Source organism: Talpa europaea, assembly GCF_964194135.1.
Source record: "Talpa europaea genome assembly, chromosome: 3".
NCBI classification, from domain to species: domain Eukaryota; kingdom Metazoa; phylum Chordata; class Mammalia; order Eulipotyphla; family Talpidae; genus Talpa; species Talpa europaea.
In genome coordinates this window covers 117,844,390-117,864,732 of record NC_140069.1, presented here as the reverse complement: position 1 = coordinate 117,864,732, position 20,343 = coordinate 117,844,390, and the positions used below count along the sequence as shown (strand labels likewise).

Sequence of the window (20,343 nt, the reverse complement as noted above, 5' to 3'; positions counted from 1 at the left end):
AAGTAATGTTATTTCAGATGCCAGAGCAATCCTGCACACTTTGGCCGGGGTATTTGGTACTTTGTGTGAGTAAAGGTGTGCTGAAACCACAATGGTGCCTGGGAGAGCGTCCACTCTGGAGAGCAGAACAAACTGAGTGGCACTTCAAGAATATGGACGGATGTTGCTTATCCCGTGTTCTTAATGAAGGAAAGAAAACTTTCAGTTAAAAAAAAAAAGTCACCTCTCATTTTTTTTCTGCAAAGCTCATGTATTGAAAGAGTTGCTGCTTTCCACCCCTGTCTTCTTCATTCACACATTAAAAACATGGAATATATAGTATAACATTCCTTTCTTTGCCCAAATCTATCTTTTGTTGCATATCATTCATTTGAAATGGATGTGTTCGCAGTGAATCAAATGGATGTTTGTGTTCTACTATATTTTCCTATGGTCATGGAAATTCCCATTTGCATGAACCTTAAAGAAAAAAATAGGGGCTCTTTCTTCTATACCTGTCAAATCAGCAGATAAGATTTTAATGAAAATTAGAATAGGAGAAAGCTATTTCTTTGTCTTCCTTCCTTACCAGTGATGGTTCCTGTTAGGGAACAGTTTATTTCTAGATGTATTTGTTAGAACAAAACTCCCAAGATTAAATAACAAAGGAGTCATCACAACAGTAAGGCTGTCACTATTCTTTTAGGTTAATGTTGTGAGTGAATGAAGATTTAATTGTTTATAGCTATGGTTCTAGTGGAAAGAGAGGGTATACGAAAAATAGGAGCAGAAGTAATGTTTTGCTGTGCTTGAGAAAATAATCAGGTGAAATCGGTAAGTCTGGATAGCGATAAATGAGAAATCTTGAGCAGTCAGGAAGGAGAAGGTGGTGACGGGAGGCCACTTCTCCATGGATACCAAAAAGAAAAGTAGACCACTTGTTCTGGAACTGCTTGAGGGCACAAGTTCTTGACCATGTCTCAATCCACAGACAGATGTCTTGGTTACTTGTTTCTTTATGTCTGGGTCACAGCAGAAAACATTACCTTAGCAGTCAGCTTAATTCAGCTTGAGTATGAGGTGAATGATTTTATTTTTCTATTCTCCCAAGGCTGATATATAACTAGTAAGCATCTGATATGTAGAGGAGAGAGGGTGACTTACAACGCATGACAGGTGCCCTGGTTCATTCAGCCTTAGCTCTCTACAGGACTCGGGTTGCAGAGGGATGCTCAGGAGAAGTACCTTGTAGAGAGGCAAGCCAGCTCTGAAGGCAAGAAGAAAAGGCAAGTCTTGTTCTCCTTAGCATTGTCATGAGTTAGTAAATTGGAAAAGGCAAAATCTGTATTATTTCAGTTGGTGCTTCTTGGAAGTGATGGTTATTTCTTAGAGCATGTGAGGTTTTGTGATCTGTAGGAATGGGAGTGAGGGCATTTGCAGGCCCAGGTGAGGATGTCACTTTTTTAAGTGAGTGATGCCAGAGCTTCCTGTTCTTACTTATATTTGCTGTGCTTACACCCCACCCACCTTTCATTTTTCCCCAAGTGAAAAATTTCCTTAAGATTTTCCAAGTGAGGGCCTCCCCTGCTGGCGCAGGCGGTTGAGCGCTGCTCTGTGAAGCTGTCCGCAGCCTCTGTAGCACCTGTTCAATCCTGCACATGGAGCTGCAGACCTCTCCTGTCTCGCCCTCTGCTCCCCTCAGCAGTGTATTTCAGTCTGCCTGTTCTGTTCCCTACTCTGTCTCTGGTGAACCTCTCACCCTCCCACACATCTGGCCTGTACCCCAGTTCTTGTATAAATAAATAAATGAATCTTGAAGGAAAAAAAAAAAGATTTTCCAAGTGAGGAGCCTCCCTGGTGGTGCAGGGGGTTAAGACGCAGCGCTGTGAAGCTGTCCGCAGCCACTGCAGCATAAGTTTGCTCCCCGGCCAGGGAGGTGACCTACATGGCGCAGCAGACCTTTCCTGACTCGCCTGCTGCTCCCCTCACGAATGTGTTTCAGTCAGTCTGCCTATTCTGTTCCCTACTCTGTCTCTGGTGAATCCTCTCACACACACACCCCACGCCTCTGGCCTGTGCCCCAGCTCTTGTATTCATAAATAAATCTTAAAAAAAAGATTTTCCAAGTGAGGTCCTCCCTGGTAGTACAGGGGTGAAATTCTCAGTGCTATCAAGTTATCACCAGCCACTGCAGCATGAATTCAGTCCCTGGCCAGGGAGCTAACCCACATGGCATTGCAGGCTTCTCCTCTCTTACCCAATGCTACCCTCAGCAGTGTATTTCAGTAGATCTGCCTGTTCTGCTCCCCACTCTGTCTCTGGAGAATCCTCTCACCCCTTACACACCTCTGACCTATACACCAGTTCTTAGATGCATAAATAAATAAAAATAAATCTTTTTTATTTTTTTTAATGATTATTTATTTATACAAGCACTGGGTACAGTCAGAAGCGCGGGAGGGTGAGAGAATTCACCAGAGCCAGAGAGGGGAACAGAACAGATAGACGGACGAAATACACTGCTGAGGGGAGAAGCGGGCGTGGCAGGAGAGGTCTGTGCACCATGTGGGACCCTCACCGGCAGCTGGGGATTGAACCAGCGCCACAGAGGCTGTGGGCAGCTTTGCAGCCCAGCATTCAACCTCCTGCGCCACCAGGGGAGGCCCAAAAATAAATCCTTTTTTTAAAAGATTTATTTATTTATTTATACATGATTGATTGATTGATTGATTTATACAAGCACTGGGTACAGTCAGAAGCGCGGGAGGGTGAGAGAATTCACCAGAGCCAGAGCAGGGAGCAGAGCAGGCAGAAGGACCGAAGTACACTGCTGAGGGGAGCAGCAGGCGGCAGGAGAGGTCTGCGCGCCACTGCTGAGGGGAGCAGCAGGCGGCAGGAAAGGTCTGCGTGCCATGCAGGACCCTCCTCCGGTGGCGGGGGAGCAGCCGGGGATTGAACCGGCACTGCAGAGGCCACGGGCAGCTTTGCAACCCAGCTCTCAACCGCTGCGCCTCCAGGGAGGCCCCAAAAAATAAATCTTTTTTTTTTTTTTAATAGAGGCATGTTTTATTTATTTATTCGTTTGTTTATTTGTTTTGTTTATGCATGCACTGGGTGCGGTCGCAGCGGGTGGCAGGGGAGGTCTGCGCGCCATGTGGGACCCTCCTCCGGTGGCCGGGGAGCAGCCGGGGATCGAGCCGGCGCCGCAGAGGTCGCAAACCAGTGCTCAACCACTGCGCCACCGGGGAGGACCCCCCAAAAATAAATCTTTAAGGAAAAAAAAAAGATTTTCCAAGTGAGTTGCTGACCTCTGTGCCACATGAACCACCCCTCCCTATCTCCCATGGCACATCTTTAATAAAATACAAGCTCCCCAATTTAAAAGGCAGATCAGACTGGGTTGATGCTGGATGGGCATGTAAGCCTCTTGGGTTTGAGGTATTGTGGCATCTTGTCAGTGATGAACTCAATGTCTGCCTTCCAAGTTGTCCCTCCTACCACTCTACAGACCCAGACAGACATTTGAGAGCCTGCATTCCTTTTTCACAGCTCTAGCTTTACCTCTGCCAGCTGAGAGTAGCTAAATGCTGTTGGAAAAGTAGGGAGAGGGCCTCCCCGGTGGCGCAGCGGTTGAGCGCTGGGTTGCGAAGCTGCCCGCAGCCTCTGCAGCGCCGGTTCTATCCCCGGCTGCTCCCCGGCCACCGAAGGAGGGTCCCACATGGCGCGCAGACCTCTCCTGCCGCCCGCTGCTCCCCTCAGCAGTGTACTTTGGTCCTTCTGCCTGCTCTGCTCCCCGCTCTGGCTCTGGTGAATTCTCTCGCCCTCCCACGCTTCTGACTGTACCCAGTGCTTGTATAAATAAAAATAAATCTTTAAAAAAAAAAAAAAGAAAAAAGAAAAGTAGGGAGAATTGGTGTCCAGAGACTTTTGTTTATGGCCCTGCAAGTAGACCGGAATATGGACTATCTTGCCTGGCACTTGATGAATTAACTCCTAAACCTTCATTGAGAAAAAAAATTTTTTCCTTTCAAAATTAAGTTGATCAAGTTTTTGGAGTACCTTTACTATGAAACCCTGATACAAATAAATTGTTATTAGTAGGTTATGCACTACCTAGCAGTTGTGCAGTATTTCTTACCTAATCTTTTCTCAAAAAGAGCCGTGCATCCTAAAACATAGGCATGATAGATTCAAAGTCATAGTGCCCAGACACCACAATTTACCAGCTGTTTTAACTCAGTGGTTATTTTGCGTGGTATTGTGATTTATGTAAGAAATATTTATATATTTAGTCTTCATCCCTGGTTTTAGCACAGAGCTTGTAAAACCCTTGGGATTTCCTAGGTGAGGAGAGGGATAAAGGTGTCTTTTGTTAAAAATCACAGAGTTTAGAGCACTTCCAGGTGGTGAACACATGGAGATTTGGGGAAAGTGACTAGATTGGAGAGGGCACAGAAGTAATATGGCCTTTTCCTTACCATCCCCTATCCATGTCTTCCATCCAGCAGCTCATGAATTAGACCCTTTTATAATAAGCTGATAATCCTATGAGTAAAATGTTTCTCTGAGTTCTGTGAGCCACTCTGGCCAATCAATTGGTAAGAAGTTCAGGTAACAGTCTAGACTTAGGAGTGGTATCTAAAGTGGGATGTGACTTTGATGTTGTAGGACTGAATTCTTGATCAGTGGGATCTGATGCTCTTTTCAGGTGATAGTGTCAGAATCGAGCTGACTTGTAGGACACGCAGCTGCCTTCCAGAGGATTGACTGGTAGTATGGGCAAACGCACACATACACGTTAAAATTGAATACTCATTTAACAGGGTGTGTTGGTTGACTTACCAAAGTGTACATATGGCATTTTTCTGAAAGTACCATGTAATTATTATTAAGTATGTAATCAGGTAAATTAATTTACATTTTGAGATAGTATGCATTCCAAATTATTCTAAGAACTTACTTTGTAAAGACTTAAGAAAAAAAGATAAGATTTCTGTCTTGTGATATTAGTGGTTCTCTATACTTTCTGAAATGAATAATTCCCAGAAAGGACACCTGGATCTAGGAATTCACAGAGATTCTGAAGGAAGAACCAGACAGATAAAAGGGAAACTTAGAAAAACTGGTATTATGGAATCCACAGGAGGAAGGAAGTCCAGTAATCCAAGTGGCTAGCATGGGAATTTTTGAAGATAGGTCCAGCAAGATAAGAACTCTGAAACATGTCTGCCAATTTAGTGACATGAAAATCGTTAGTGTCTTTTCCAATGCAGCATTTGTGGAATAAGATTGGAAAGGGTTATGTGATAAGGTGAGATGGAAGGTTGTAAGTACAGACTACTTTGTCAAATAAGTTATAAAGAGGAGAAAGGAGGGAACATGGTTAAGGAGAAGGAGACATTGGCTTGACTTTGGAGATGGAAGAACCCTCCCTGAGCATATGATGCAAGGAAGGGAAAGAGGTGTGGAGAGGAAGGATGGAAATTCCAGCAGGAGAGTGATATGGTTGGAGCAGGATCCCTGAGGAAGCTAAAAGGTTGGTGTGTGCAGGGCTGCAGTAAAAACGCCTGGAATAAGAAGGAAAGAATGTTCTGCATGCTCCCCCATCCTGCCATCTTTCTCAAGCCATGTACATTTTTCCTTCCTTATTCGGGAGAGCTCTGCTCACATGTGAATCTTCTGAACATGGTTTTTCCCTTTGATCTGTTTTCCATTTCTGAAAGACTGCAGTTGCCATATCAGACCCTGAGAAGGTTGCTCCCCAGTACCCCAGCCTGAGAAAATTCTTTGCATTCACATTTTAAATCAGAGTGTTTCAAAAGTGTCTGAAAGTTATTTTAAATTCACTTAAATTTCAGAGCTAAGTATATGCTACTTAACATTCTTAGGAGTTGGGGTTTTATAAAGTCAAACAATTTGCTCAAAATAAGTTGACTCATTGATTTTTCTGTTATTCAAAATATTCCTGGTTAATCAATGCATATACCTTTTTATATACTGAGCATACTTAGGTAAAAACGCTTATATGAGTTATTTGCAGAGAAGATAATTGTATGCATGCTCAGTGCTTGGAATTGCTAATAAAAGATGCATGCTTTGTAAGCCAAAACTCATACTCAGTTGTCATGGTTTCTCTTAAAGTAAAATAGCATTCAGTTTTTCAGTTTTGTGGCCTTATTTATTTCTTGTCATTATAGTTAATTGTGAATGTGCTGATAGGCAGTTAAGGAAAAATGTAGCTACATTTCATCAATTTTTATCACAAGTATTTTTTAACTTTTTATTATGGACATTTTCAAATATGCACACAAAAATAAGTAGTTTATTAAACCCCTGTGTACCCATCAGCTATCTTCAAAATTATTACTGTTTTATTGTTTTTATTGATCTAGTCCTTTTTTTTTTTTCCTGTTGAAGTGTTTTAAAGAAAATTCTACCTAGTACTTTATTTCACTCATTAATACTTTGGTATGTATTTAACAGAGAGGGATTGAAGCCCCAGAATCATTATCACACCCAACAAAATCAGTAATAATTTCTTAATATCTAATCCCCAGTTCATGTTAACTTTTTCCTTGATTGCCTCAATGAGATGACATATTCAGATAACGATCCAAACAAGGTCAGAATATTGCATTTGATGATTAAGTCTCTTAAATCTCTTTTAGTCTATAATTTAGAAAACTGTTTTCCATATTCATCGTTAAAATAAAAAACTAATTTAGCTCAGGAAAAACATAAAACAGAAAAGCACAAAGCAAAACAATATTTACTTGCAGTCTTAACACCAAAGGATAGTTACAAATAGCATTTCGGTACATGTTCTCCCATATTTAGACATAAAATCTCTTCATGGGAAAGTATTCCGAAGCTAGTCTTAAAGCTTTTGTTACATTGCTGGGGTGCAGTCTACAGCATTGAGGGTGAGCTGACATGCAGTAGTGAAGGGATTGCGATAGGGAGGCTTGTACCTATAGGTGAGTTTTCTACTTGTTGTTCACTGTTTGCCTCTGCAACATTCCATTGTTAATGTCTAAATGGCTGTTAACCCACCACATAACTACCAGGTGCTGTAGAAGTCCTCAGTGGAAACTTTCCATGCGATCATTTGCATGTTCACCTCTAAAGCATTTTAATATTATTATCAATTAAACATTGCTCTCTTGTGCTCTTTATGCTGTGCATTTGGACAGAGGTCAGAACTGCAGCAGGTAAGAGCGGTTGGCGTTTCATGTAGATAAAATGAAATGCCAATGGTTTTGTCCCAAGTGTTGAGTGTAGACAAATTTTCTTAACTGTAGTGAGCTGGAATATCACCAAATATGATATTCCTCTTCAAAATTTACTGAGGATGAGTGGTAAGGAATTCACACCAAGAGCCAGAGAAATACTTGTAAAACTTTTCTGTCTGTGACTGAAGACTCATTCGTATTTATTGGAGAGGAAAAGCAATTCGCTGTATACATGCTGTGGCAGTTTTCCGAGGTGGTTTAATGTTTCTTTTGTTGTTTACACTGTAGTTTAAATCACAAATCTGTTAAAGCAGTGCTTTTTGCTTTTTCAAAGCCAGATGTCCAAGTAAATCCAGTATTGGGAATTTCTTAAGCCTCTGAAGATAAAGGATTTCTAATTTCATATTAAAGGATTATTTCATGGAGAAAGACAAAGGAACATTTTTTAGAAGATGACTTTTCAAGGGATCGTGTAAACTGTTTTTTCAGTTTTTCTTTTATGGAGTTACAGAAATAAAGTGAAGTAGATGTGCTATTCAAATGACAACTTCAACTGTGTGTCACACAAGACTCATGAATATTATTGTATGATTTCTGGGAAATGCAGTTTGTGGCTTATATTTCTCCCCTGAAGTGCTGATTTTTCAAAACACCCTTCAGGCTGCTAAAATCTAAATCTTAATATTATTTAAATATATATTTCTAGATTATAGTATAATTAAAATGTTCTTTTTAAAGGATAATTTAAAAGTCAGGCTCTCCAAGGTTATGAAATGTTTGTCAATCTTCACAAAGTTAAACAATGAAAGCAACAATAGTACAAAAGTTAACATTTAATCTAGCTTCATTTTTTTAAGTTTCCTTTTCCAAGAGTGACAATCAGGTTTGACTGCCATTTGCAGTCCACTCTCTGTCAGGTGGACTTTTGTAAGCCATCTGGTATGAGTTCAACCTCAGTGATGGGAGTGGCCTTTGGATAATCCAAATGTGTCACTGAGGCAACTCCTCACAAGCTTTCTCCCCATCCCTGCAAAGGCATCCAGCCTGTATGTGTGAACACCTGATTGAGATGTGAGGCATTCCAGCGTGATGCTTCCCTCTGGACTACGTAGAGAACCAGCTCACCTGCCAGACACCTGCTTGTAGAGTACTGCCTCTGAGGAATGGCAGACCCCTCTCTCTTCTCTGTGAAGATGACTGGTCAGTTTTAGTCATTTGTCTCACGACCTGCATTTCAGCTTAGAATTTTAAATATGGACAGATCATGTTAAATGTTTAATCACAAAAAGTGAAATACCTGTAGTCCACATGGCTATAACCACTTACTAACCTGGATTTCCTGTCAGATTAGATCTGATTTCTCAACAAAAGATTCTCTAGCAAAAAATGAACTCATAGAGTTTCATGAGAAAAAACTCAACTTTTATTATGATATATAATGTTCAATTTCTGTTGTTGTTTTTAAGATCCAAGAAAACATTCTTGGCCAAAATCTAGGGGAAGTTACTGCCACTTTATACTGTACAAAGAAAATAAAGACACCATGGATGCTATTAATGTCCTGTCCAAATATTTAAGGTTAGTATCTTGTTCTTATAGCTATACAGAATCAAAACACAGAAATTTATTTCTCTTTCCATGCTAATAAAAAAGAGTGGGACAGTGGGCATACTGATGGCACATGTGCCCTGACTGTCTACTTGTAAACTATAGGTGAATTAATTTTTTTTAACTTTGTTGCCTATTGCCCATGATTCAAGATAAAACTTCTGTAAGTTAATAGTTTACCTATAGTTGAGAGTTACCTGTCCATTCAGCTGGAAATAAAAATGAGCTTTCCTCCCTGAAAACCTAAACTTTGATGGGTTTACAGTGATTTGTTTAACTAAATTAGAAGCTCTTTATTTCTCGAGATTAACCATATTGAAAACCTGGGATCAGTCAGATTTTATCATGGGAATGCAAATATAGCAGAGATGGGGTCTCTAAGGTTGGCCCAGGTACCAAAGATTTTTTTTTAGAAATGGTTACATAGTTAACATGTTTGCAGTACAAATTTGTTCTCTAATACATGCTTAACTCAAAAGGTGGTCCACAGTGTATTCGTTTGCTATGGCTGCCTTTAACAATGTTTCATTCATTAAACAACATGAATGAAAATCCTCACAGTTCCAGAAGCTGAAAGTTTCAAGATTGGGGTATTGATAGATTGAGTTTTTTCTGAGGATTCTCTTTGGTTAGCAGGTAGTCACCTTCTCTTTTTGTCCTCCCATGATGTGTCCTTGTACATGTTTACCCTTGGAGTCTCTGTACAAATTTCCTTTCTTACAAGGACACCAGTCACATTGGATTAGGGCCCACCCTAATGGTCTCATTTTAACTTATCCCTTTAAAGGCTCTGTCTCCAAATAGTCCTTCCTGAGGTACTGGGAGTGAGACATCAGGGCTTTAATGTATGAATTTTAAGGGATTAAAATTTGGTTCATTGAACATAATACTCCATTAAGTACTACAATTTATTTAAGTACAAACGATTTATTTTCCCTTAATTACTGGCTCTCTAGGAAACAGTCAGTGGTACCCTGTGTATACCTGGAGCCCAGGAGAACAGATCATTCCTGACAGCAGGATGGACAATTGGAGGGAGTTCCTCTGAGATATGGCAGAGATTGCTCAGAGTTTGAGAAATCCTTCCTGGTTTTTCCCTTCATTCACGTTGAGTGGTTTTTCATAAAATAAATCAGTTAATTAGCTTATTTATATGTTCCTATCAAAACCATTTTGATCCTTGTCTTAGCTTTAGCTTTTTTATAGAAATACACCAAGAAAAAAAATCACATTACCAACTTCTAAAAAATTAAACAAAAATGTCAAAGTTACATCTCTAAAATGCATTTTTCTTTACCCTCACAACAATATAAGTTAAGGAATTACATATGCTCAAAAAAGAGTGTGTTATTCCCTTGTATTATATTGTAAAGATTCTCCTTAGTCTCTTATTTGATTGTGATTTAAGTCTATTTATTTTGAGTGTTAAATTATGAGAAAGATGATTTCCTAATGGAATGTGACTTCAGATGGTTTTCTGTTTGTCTTACCAGAGTCAAGCCAAACATATTCTCCTACATGGGAACCAAAGACAAAAGGGCCATAACTGTTCAAGAGATTGCTGTTCTCAAGTAAGTAGAGAGTGCATACTAGGATTCAAATTGCAGAAACCCAGTAATCCCTCAGAGTTCTCAAATTTGCCTTGTGGCAAATTTGCCTCTCCTAGTCAAAAAATTATTTTTCTGTTTTTTCCTTCTGCTTATCTGTATTTCCTAATACATTAGTGTATTAAGATTTTTAATGGTAGAGCAAGAGAAGAAGTGTTCCTTTCTCTCTCATCATTCTTTTTTTTTTTTTTTTTATACATACATACATACATACATACATACAAGCACTGGGTACAGTCAGAAGCACGGGAGGGTGAGAGAATTCACCAGAGCCAGAGCGGGGAGCAGAGCAGGCAGAAGGACCGAAGTACACTGCTGAGGGGAGCAGCAGACAGCAGGAGAGGTCTGTGCGCCATGTGGGACCCTCCTCCAGTGGCCGGGGAGCAGCAGCAGATAGAACCGGCGCCGCAGAGGCTGCGGGCAGCTTCGCAACCCAGCGCTCAACCGCTGCGCCACCGGGGAGGCCCTCTCTTCATTCATTTTTAAATGTTATTTAAAATTCGCTTACAAAACAGTGAATAAGCTCTTTTGTTTTACACTGGAAATTGATAAGGTCTCTGCCTTTGAAGCAGTTATAATTTAATTGCTTATAGGATCATATAGGAAAATAAATTAGAACTTATCATATAAGTGAGATAAATGCTAAAATAGAGATATATTCGGGGTGAGGGTAGACTTAACAAAGCATGGAACTTTGGGGGGGAAAGCCTGGAAAGGCTTTCACAGAAAATAGGGTTCTGGAGTTTTAATCTGGACCCAGATTGCTTAGCCTCTTCACAATTAACTTTTTAGGTTGGATAATTCTTTCTTGCGGGGACTGTCCATGCATTGTGGCACATTTAACAACAGCCCTGGTCTTGCCTCTACCACATGTCAGTATTCCCACCCTCACCGCCAGTGTGACAACAAAAAAATGTATTTGGATATTGCCAAGTGTCCACTGGGAGCAAAATTGCCCCTTATATTCTAGAAGGATGAGTAGGTATTTCCTGAGGCTGGAGAGAGTCTAATTTCCTTTCTCCAAAGCAAGAAAAGAGCTTGTGAAAAAGACATTGGAGGGAATTGAGTAGCCTAGCACATTTGATAGCTGGCAGGTACTTCAGCTTCATGGGAGAATAGCAAAAATAAGGTTAGATAGGAACCAAGTCCTGAAGTCCCCTATAGGTCATGTTGAGGATCTTGGACTTGACTGTAATCTAAGCAAGGGATTGTGTGTATCGAAGCAGGTTTAGGAGTTGTGGGTAGGGCAAGATGGGTGGAACTGAAGATGAGGGCTGTTGTCATATTCTGGGGAGGGAGAATTGGGTCTGAACCCAATCAGTCACAATGAAGGTAAAAAGGAAAGGATGATGACTTCAATACCTATGTGGTGTCAGAAAAGCTCAGATTATCTTCTTAGTGTACTGCTTGAGGTAAAAAGTGATGATGGGGCCTCCCTGGTGGCGCAGGCGATTGGGCGCTGCATTGTGAAGCTGTCTACAGCCTCTGCAGTGCGGGTTCGATCCCGGCCTGCTGGCGAGAATCCCACATGACGAAGCAGACCTCCCCTGTCTTGCCCGCTGCTCACCTCAGTAGTATATTTCGTCAGTCTGCCTGTTCTGTTCTCTGCTCTGTCTCTGGTGGATCCTCTCACCCTCCCACGCATCTGGCCTGTACCCCGGTTCTTGTATAAATAAATAAATCTTTAAAAAAAAAATGATGATGGGAGGGAAGAAATGAAGAGGCTAGAGGAATCTTTGAGGGGAGATATATATGGTCATTATATTGAATGTGGTGATTGTCTCACGGTTACATGTTAAACCCCAACATTTTGTGTTAAAACACATTATAGTTGCACATATTATAATATATGTTAGTATACTACCATTTAAAATAAAGTCATCTATTATTGACACTTAAATACTTATATTTACTTTTTACTATATAACTTTTCATAAAGATTTTGAGGTGCTATCTCCTCTTTACCTGACAATCCCCTAAATCCAGCTTCTTTCCTACCACTTTTTCTTACTCACTTGAAGTAATGTTGAGGTTGAGCTCCTGGTTGCATCCTAATAGGTTTTCCAGGTTTTTCTTTCTCGACCTTGGGGCAAGTGTCATGGTGTTAGTGGTGAAAGCAGAGTAAAAACATCTCTCTATGACTTCAGTAGCAGTGAGTGCAAATGTTGATGCGATTGAGAGGGAGGAGAAGGAAGCACATGATGGGGAGTGCCCCTCCCAGGGGGCCTGTTCTCTTTGCTTCCCAGTGACATGTGGAATGTGAAGTTATCTTTGGAGAGTGAAAAGGCAGGAATGGGGAAAGAGACTTGAAAAGCATGTGAAGATTTAGATAGCCTTAGTGGATAATGGGCTTGTGGACTGGTCAGAAACTCCAGGGAGAACAGGGAGCACCAGTGGCAATGAGGGCTCAGACCTCAAGTGGCTTCTTGTTACTTTATTTTGCATTATATGGTGTTAAATCTTGGAACATTCTAAGAGTGAAGATATTTCTGTTTGTTCTTGGTCAGCCACCAGGTGTCATACTTGATCATGATGCTGCTCTGTCGTCATAAACCTTTGCTGCCTTTTCCATCTTCCTGTTACACTAGTAAGAAACTACATTAGACACTTAGTGTTGGCCCTGTGAAAGCACATACACTTATTTGGCGGATGCAGGCTACACCCTTCTTTTGCTAAATGGACATGGGGCCGGGCAAATTGTCCTTTCCCATGAAAACTGGTGAACAGGATAAACCCAGTCTGCCACACAAGGACTTTAATTATTGCTGAATTGATCAATCATTGCAATAAGCAGCATTTCTTTTAACTCTACAGATCCACCTAGTAATTTTAACAGGATCTCAAGTGAGAACATTCAGAATGATTTGTTTCTTTTCCTGCCTCTTCCTGCTAGTCTCCTTTCTGAGCCAGGTCAGTATTTCCCTGGCTTTGTCATACAACGTCATGGTTAAGTTAGCTCCTAATGTTGAAAAGTAAGATTTGGGGGGTCCCTGGTGGCGCAGAGGGTTGAGCACAGCGCTGTGAAGCTGTCCACAGCCTCTGCAGCGCTGGTTCTATCCCCAGCTGGCCAGGGAGATACACACATGGTGCGGCAGACCTCTCCTGTCTCGCCCACTGCTCCCCTCAGCAATGTTTTTGGTCTGTCTGCCTTTTCTGTTCCCCACTCTGTCTCTGGTGAATCCTCTCACCCTTCCATGCCTCTGACTATACCCCAGTTCTTGTATAAATAAATAAATCTTAAAAAACAAAAAAAAAAGGTAAGATTTGGGTATTCCCAAGTTACTCAAGACTTAGCTGTGGATAAACTACCAGAGTGCTTGATCCATGATCATCAGAATTAAAACATGACCAGTTTGATAAAGATACCATCAACTCCATTCCATTCATTCTCAGAGAGAAACCCCCCACCCTCAACTAAAATCAGAGTGTAACTCTTGATTTTTAATGTGCCAGTAAAATTCAACTTGTATATGTTTTTTTTTTTTTTTAAGATTTATTTATTTATATATACAAGAGCCGGGGTACAGGCCAGGGGTATGAGGAGGTGAGAGGATTCACCAGAGACAGAGCGGGGAACAGAACAGGCAGACTGACCGAAGTATACTGCTTGAGGGGAACAGAGGCAAGTCAGGAGAGGTCTGCTGCACCATGTGGGTTGCTCCCTGGCTGGCCGGAGATCAAGCTCGCGCTGCAGAGGCTGTGGACAGCTTCATAGGTTATGTCTTAACCCCTTGTGCCACCAGGGAGGCCCTCAATTTGTATATGTTGTATGTTCAAAAATAGATAATACAATATTATCCAGCTATAAAAAAAAGAATGAAATGCTGGTACATACTGCAACATGGATGAATCTTAAAAACGTAATGCTGAGGGCCCCCTGGTGGCACAGCAGGTTGAGCGCAGTGCTGTGAAGTTATCCACAGCCTCTGCAGCGCGGGTTCTATTCCTAGCCAGCCAGGAAGATTCCCACATGGCGCAGCAGACCTCTCCTGTCGTGCCCGCTCTTCCCCTCAGCAGTGCGTCTCCCTGTTCTGTTCCCCACTCTGTCTCTGGTGAATCCTCTCACCCTCCCACGCCTCTGGCCTGTACCTCAGCTATTATATAAATAAAAAATAAATCTTAAAAAAAAGAGTAATGCTGAGTTAAAAAAATCAAATTGAAAAGATGACATATTATATGACTATATGAAATGCCTAAAATAGGGAAACCTATAGAAGATAGGAAATGGGTTAGTGGTTGCCAAGGGCTGCAGGAGAGGTATGAGGAGTGACTGCTTAGTAGGTACAGGGTTTCTTTTGGGGGTGATAGGAGTGTTTTAGAATTAGTGGTGACAACAGTGTGAATATACTACAAACCACTGAATTGTACATTTTGTAGTGGTTAAAATGATAAATCATATCTTGTGTTAATTTTATCTCAATTTAAGAAAAAAAGAATAGAGCTGTTAGACATGTCCATGGCTATAAGGAACAGTCTCTGGAATTATTCTCTGAGGCAGCCAAGTTACATATCTGATTCCTTTTTTTCCCCTCTAGACTTAATTATCCTGTCAGTTTCCATAGCCATAGTTAATGACCACAAAGGGGTTCTATCTTCCTGTTCCTTGCTCAGTTCATCCTGATCCTCTTGCTTTCTAAATTCTTTGGGATTAACTCCTGTGTTAATTTATGCCCTGTGTTCGGAAGCCAAGGACCTTGTGCTCTTATTCTCCTGGACCTGCTTTCTCTGAACAGCTGGTTCAGGGCTGACCTAGATGTGCTTCACCCCTGTTTGGACTCTGACCTGGACTGTGTTTGGACCTGGGGTTGGAGGGTACACTGGAGGTGGGGGCTAGTGGAGGAAAAACTCCACGCATTTCCCAATATCTCTGGCTGGCTTCCTACATTTTATATTAATTAATGGCACAATGACATTTTTTCTCAAGAAAAAGGCTTTTTAGTACTGTATTTGTTCCTCTACATATATTTCCTAATGAAGTTAAAGAATTTGGAGTTAAAGTTTTATAATACCGTAGAAAATATTTATATTAAATGATAGCAGGATACAGATTTGTGAAGATTCTAGCTCTCTCTAGACCTTTATCTAATGTGTTTTTAAAAAGAATGGGGGCCTCCCCGGTGGCGCAGCAGTTGAGCGCTGGGTTGCGAAGCTGCCCGCAGCCTCTGCAGTGCCGGTTCAATCCCCGGCTGCTCCCCGGCCACCAGAGGAGGGTCCCACATGGCGCGCAGACCTCTCCTGCCGCCTGCTGCTCCCTTCAGCAGTGTACTTCGGTCCTTCTGCCTGCTCTGCTCCCCACTCTGGCTCTGGTGAATTCTCTCACCCTCCCGTGCTTCTGACTGTACCCAGTGCTTGTATAAATAAATAAGTAAATAAATCTTTTAAAAAAAAAAAGAAAATTTGCTTGAAAAAAAAAAAAAGAATGGGAGGAAATTCTAAGTTAGATGGTAACAGATTTTTCAGATGATGAAACTGAGTTGGTTTTCCTTTTTCTTTATGCCTCTGTATTTGTCCAGGTTTTCTGTGAGGAGTTGCAATATTTTTCTGAGAGATGAAAATTTGACTTATTCTTTTTTATTTCCTCATTTTTTTCCCTCTGTATGATCTTCATAAAAATAACATTTACTGAGTTTAATCTGGAAACAAGTAATATGTATTGCAAAGAACAGGGGATATAGAAAGCTGTTATGTTGACTCGTTCTTTTTATTTACTTATTTTTAAGATTTATTTATGCATATAAGAACTGGAGTACAGGCCAGAGGTATGGGGAGTGAGAGGATTCACAGAGACAGAGTGGGGAACAGAACAGGCAGATTGACTGAAAGACACTGCTGAGGGGAGCAGCTGGTGAGACAGGAGAGGTCTGCTGCATCATGTGGGTCAGCTCGCTGGCAGGGGATCAAACTTATGCCACAGTGGGTGGCGATAGCTTGATAGTGCTCAGACTTTAACCCCTGCACCACCAGGGCCCCTGTTGTTATCTCCTTTCTTACCCTGATGACCCCATGAGAAGTCAAAAGTTCCAAACATTGTTCGGTTATTCATCGGTATGTAAATAACACAAATATCCTTTGAAAATATATATTGAGCCTCCCGGGTGGTGCAAGGGGTTGAAACGCAACCTGTGAGGCTGTCTGCACCCTCTGCAGCATGAGTTCAGTCCCCGGCTGGCCAGGGAGCAACCCACATGGCAAAGCAGACCTCTCCTGGCTCGCCTGCTGCTCCCCTCAGCAGTGTATTTCAGTCAATCTGCCTGTTCTGTTCCCCACTGTCTCTGGTGAATCCTCTTACCACCACCCCCACACCTCTGGTCTGTGCCCCAGCTCTTGTATGCATAGGTAGATAAATCTTTAAAAAAAACAAAAATAAAATTAAAAATATACATCTGGCTTGGATTATATCATCCCAATGAGAAAAGGTACAGTTATGCTGGAGGAACAACTGGAGGGAAGTGGGAAGGATGCACAACCTACCTACTTCAGGGTCTGTCTTTACTGTCCTCACAGCCTGGTGTAGCCATATTTCAAGCTCCCATTTTTCTGTAGTGAGGTATCCTAGACCATTTTACCCCAGCAGTATTTCCTGATCATCTCTCTGCTCCTTCATTTTATTTTATTTTTTTTTTTAGAATAACTGCACAGAGACTTGCCCATTTGAACAAATGTTTGATGAACTTCAAGCTTGGGAATTTCAGCTATCAGAAAAACCCTCTGAAATTGGGAGAGCTTCAAGGGAATCACTTCACTGTTGTTCTCAGGTAAAAACAAAACAAATAGGAATGCAGGCAGGAGTGGATCTTGCTAAGTCACTTGGAGTCTGTTAATAGTTGTTAATGCAGGTGAACAAACAGGTGTGGCACTAATGATGGCAGAGTGGGACCTGATCGGGCAGGGAGAACAAGAACTTCAGTAGTATTTGACCTGACACCTCCACTCTTCTAAAAACTCAACATTTCCTTTAGAGAAAAACTGTCTCCTTCAAATACTACTCTAAAATACAAAAATCCTACAATTGCTACTATGCAAGACCTAATACAGGCTCAGAAAGTAGAATAGAGGTAACCTACGAAAGTGGGGAGATGGAGAGTTACAACATTTTAATAGATGTAGAGTTTGAGTTTGGGAAGAAAAAGTTCTGGAAATGTAGTGGTGAAGATCGCACATTTGGGTATATACCTACCACCACTTTACCACATTCTTAATGGCTAAAAGGGTAATTTTAATGTTATTGTCTATTTTGCCATGATCTTGAGAAGATGAGTCCTCAGGAGGGAAAGAAAATCACAGGACTCAAGGGAAAAGCATGGAAAACAAGTTGTATGGTTTATAACATGAATCCCTGAGGTATCTGACTGTAAAGATTATTCTATGGATAATTTGCTTCCTTACAGAAATATAACAGGAACTGATGACCAAGTGCAACAAGCCATGAACTCTCTCAAGGATATTGGATTTATCAACTACTATGGAATGCAAAGGTTTGGAACTACAGCTGTCCCTACATATCAAGTTGGAAGGTTTGTATTGTCTTCATTTTGTCTAGAAATTATCATACTTGATAAAAGGAGGGATTTTTGCTGATACTGTTTGTAATTATTCTAGATTTCCTTATTTATGACCGAGATGAACCACTATGTCTCATCTACTAGATGATCGAGTGATCCACAACCTCCTTTTGTTTTAAGATAATACAGGCAGGGCCTCCCCAGTGGCGCAGTGGTTGAGCGCTGGGTTGCGAAGCTGCCTACGGCCTCTGCAGTGCCGATTCGATCCCTGGCTGCTCCCCGGCCACTGGAGGAGGGTCCCACATGGCGCGCAGACCTCTCCTGCCGCCCGCTGCTCCCCTCAGCAGTGTACTTCGGTCCTTCTGCCTGCTCTGCTTCCTGCTCTGGCTCTGGTGAGTTCTCTCACCCTCCCGCGCTTCTGACTGTGCCCAGTGCTTGTATAAATAAAAACAAAACAAATAAATAAATAAATCTTTAAAAAAAAGATAATACAGGCAAGCATCCCTGGTGGCTAAAGGGGTTAAGTCTCAGCACCATGAAGCTATCCACAGCCACTGCAGCATGAGTTCAGTCCCCAGCCAAGGAGCTAACCCACATGGCACAGCAGACCTCTACTGTCTCCCCCGCTGCTCCCCTCAGCAGTGTATTTCTGTCAATCTACCTGTTCTGTTCCCCACTCTGTCTCTGGTGAATCATCTCACCCCCATACCTCTGGCCTGCATCCCAGTTCTTATATGCATAAATAAATAAAAATAAATCTTTAATAATGATAACAATAATTTTTTTTAAATCAGTTCAACAGGCTGTATCCTGAAAAGTAAATTTTTCTCCCACCTTATAGTTCATCTTGGGATTCAATTTTTTTTTTTTTAATAGTTATATCTTAGCTCAGTCTTTAAACAGTTGTATAATTTAGACCCAGAGGGCCTCCCCGTTGGCACAACAGGTTGAGCGCAGCACTGTGAAGCTGCACGTAGCCTCTATAGCATGGGTTCAATTCCCGGCGGCCAGGGAGATTCCCACATAACGTGGCAGACCTCTTCTGTCGCACCCACTGCTTTCCTCACAGTGTATTTCTGTCGTCTGCCTGTTCTGCTCCCTGCTCTGTCTCTGGTGAATCCTCTCACCCTCCCGTGCTTCTGGCCTGTACCCCAGCTATTATATAAATAAAAATAAATAAATAAATCTTAAAAAAAAAATTTAGACCCAGAGGGCCTCCCCTGGTGGCACAGGCGGTTGAGCGCCACACTGTGAAGCTGTCCGCAGCCTCTGCAGCATCCGTTTGATCCCAGCCGGCAAGGGTCCTACATGGCGCGGCAGACCTCTTATCTCGCCCGCTGCTCCCCTCAGCAGTGTATTTCGTCTGCCTGCCTGTTCTGTTCCCCACTCTGTCTCTGGTGAATCCTCTCACCCTCCCATGCATCTGGCCTGTACCCCCAGTTCTTGTATAAAAATAAATAAATCTTTGAAAAAAAAATTTAGACCCAGAGCAGCCAGATAAAATGATGGATTTTACGATCTCTGTTAACAAGTGGTTCCCAATTAATTAAACTTTGATTGGCCATTCCCCTATCCCCCTTTAATAAAGTGATGTGGGGCCTCCCTTGTGGCACAAGGGGATAAGACACAAACAACCTATGAAGCTATCCGCAGCCACTGCATCATGAGTTCGATCCCGGCCAGGGAGAAACCTACTTGGCGCAGCAGACCTCTCCTCATTCACCCGCTGCTCCCCTCAGCAGTGTATTTCAGTCAACCTGCCTATTCTATTTATTTATTTGTTTATTTGTTTCGTTTATACATGCACTGGGTACAGTCAGAAGCATGGGAGGGTGAGAGAATTCACCAGAGCCAGAGCAGGGAGCAGAGCAGGCAGAAGGACCGAAATACACTGCTGAGGGGAGCAGCGGGCGGCAGGAGAGGTCTGCGCGCCATGTGGGACCCTCCGGTGGCCAGGGAGCAGCCGGGGATCGAACCAGCGCCGTAGAGGCCGCGGGCAGCTTCGCAACCCAGCGCTCAACCGCTGCGCCACCGGGGAGGCCCAACCTGCCTATTCTCTACCCCACTCTGTCTCTGGTGAATCCTCTCAACCCCCACACTTCTGGCCTATACCTCAGTTCTTGTATGCATAAATAAATAAATCTTTAAAAAAAAAATGATGTGGTACGTAGTTAGGTAAAAAATTTTTAAGAACTCTGTGTTCTGCTTTTAGATAATAGGATATCCCTCTCATGTAAACAAGAATGGTAATCCTGGCTTTGAATGCTTGGGTTCCTAGACCTACCTGTGCTATCCAACTGTCCAGAGGAGATTATTGCATGAAGTGATTATTCACCTGGGAGTTAGAATTGTGGAAGTTATAAATTGGAAGTGATCCGAGAGATTATTTAGTTCCTGTTCTTCGGTTTCAAACCC

The 20,343-nt window shown here is 42.0% G+C and overlaps 1 protein-coding gene across 2 annotated transcripts in view; it reads left to right on the top strand.

The window, feature by feature from the left end:
- Positions 1-20,343, top strand: part of PUS7 (pseudouridine synthase 7) — a gene marked incomplete at its 3' end in the record, with an annotated part of 41,822 nt that overhangs the window by 6,057 nt on the left and 15,422 nt on the right. Inside the window, exons 5-9 of one of the 2 annotated variants that reach the window (XM_084230064.1) lie at positions 7,173-7,190; positions 8,678-8,789; positions 10,313-10,390; positions 17,053-17,181; positions 17,815-17,940. In XM_084230064.1, the coding sequence (XP_084086190.1) occupies positions 7,173-7,190; positions 8,678-8,789; positions 10,313-10,390; positions 17,053-17,181; positions 17,815-17,940 (463 nt within the window). The remainder of the gene's footprint in view (positions 1-7,172; positions 7,191-8,677; positions 8,790-10,312; positions 10,391-17,052; positions 17,182-17,814; positions 17,941-20,343) is intronic. The other variant, XM_084230065.1, reaches the window with a different exon arrangement.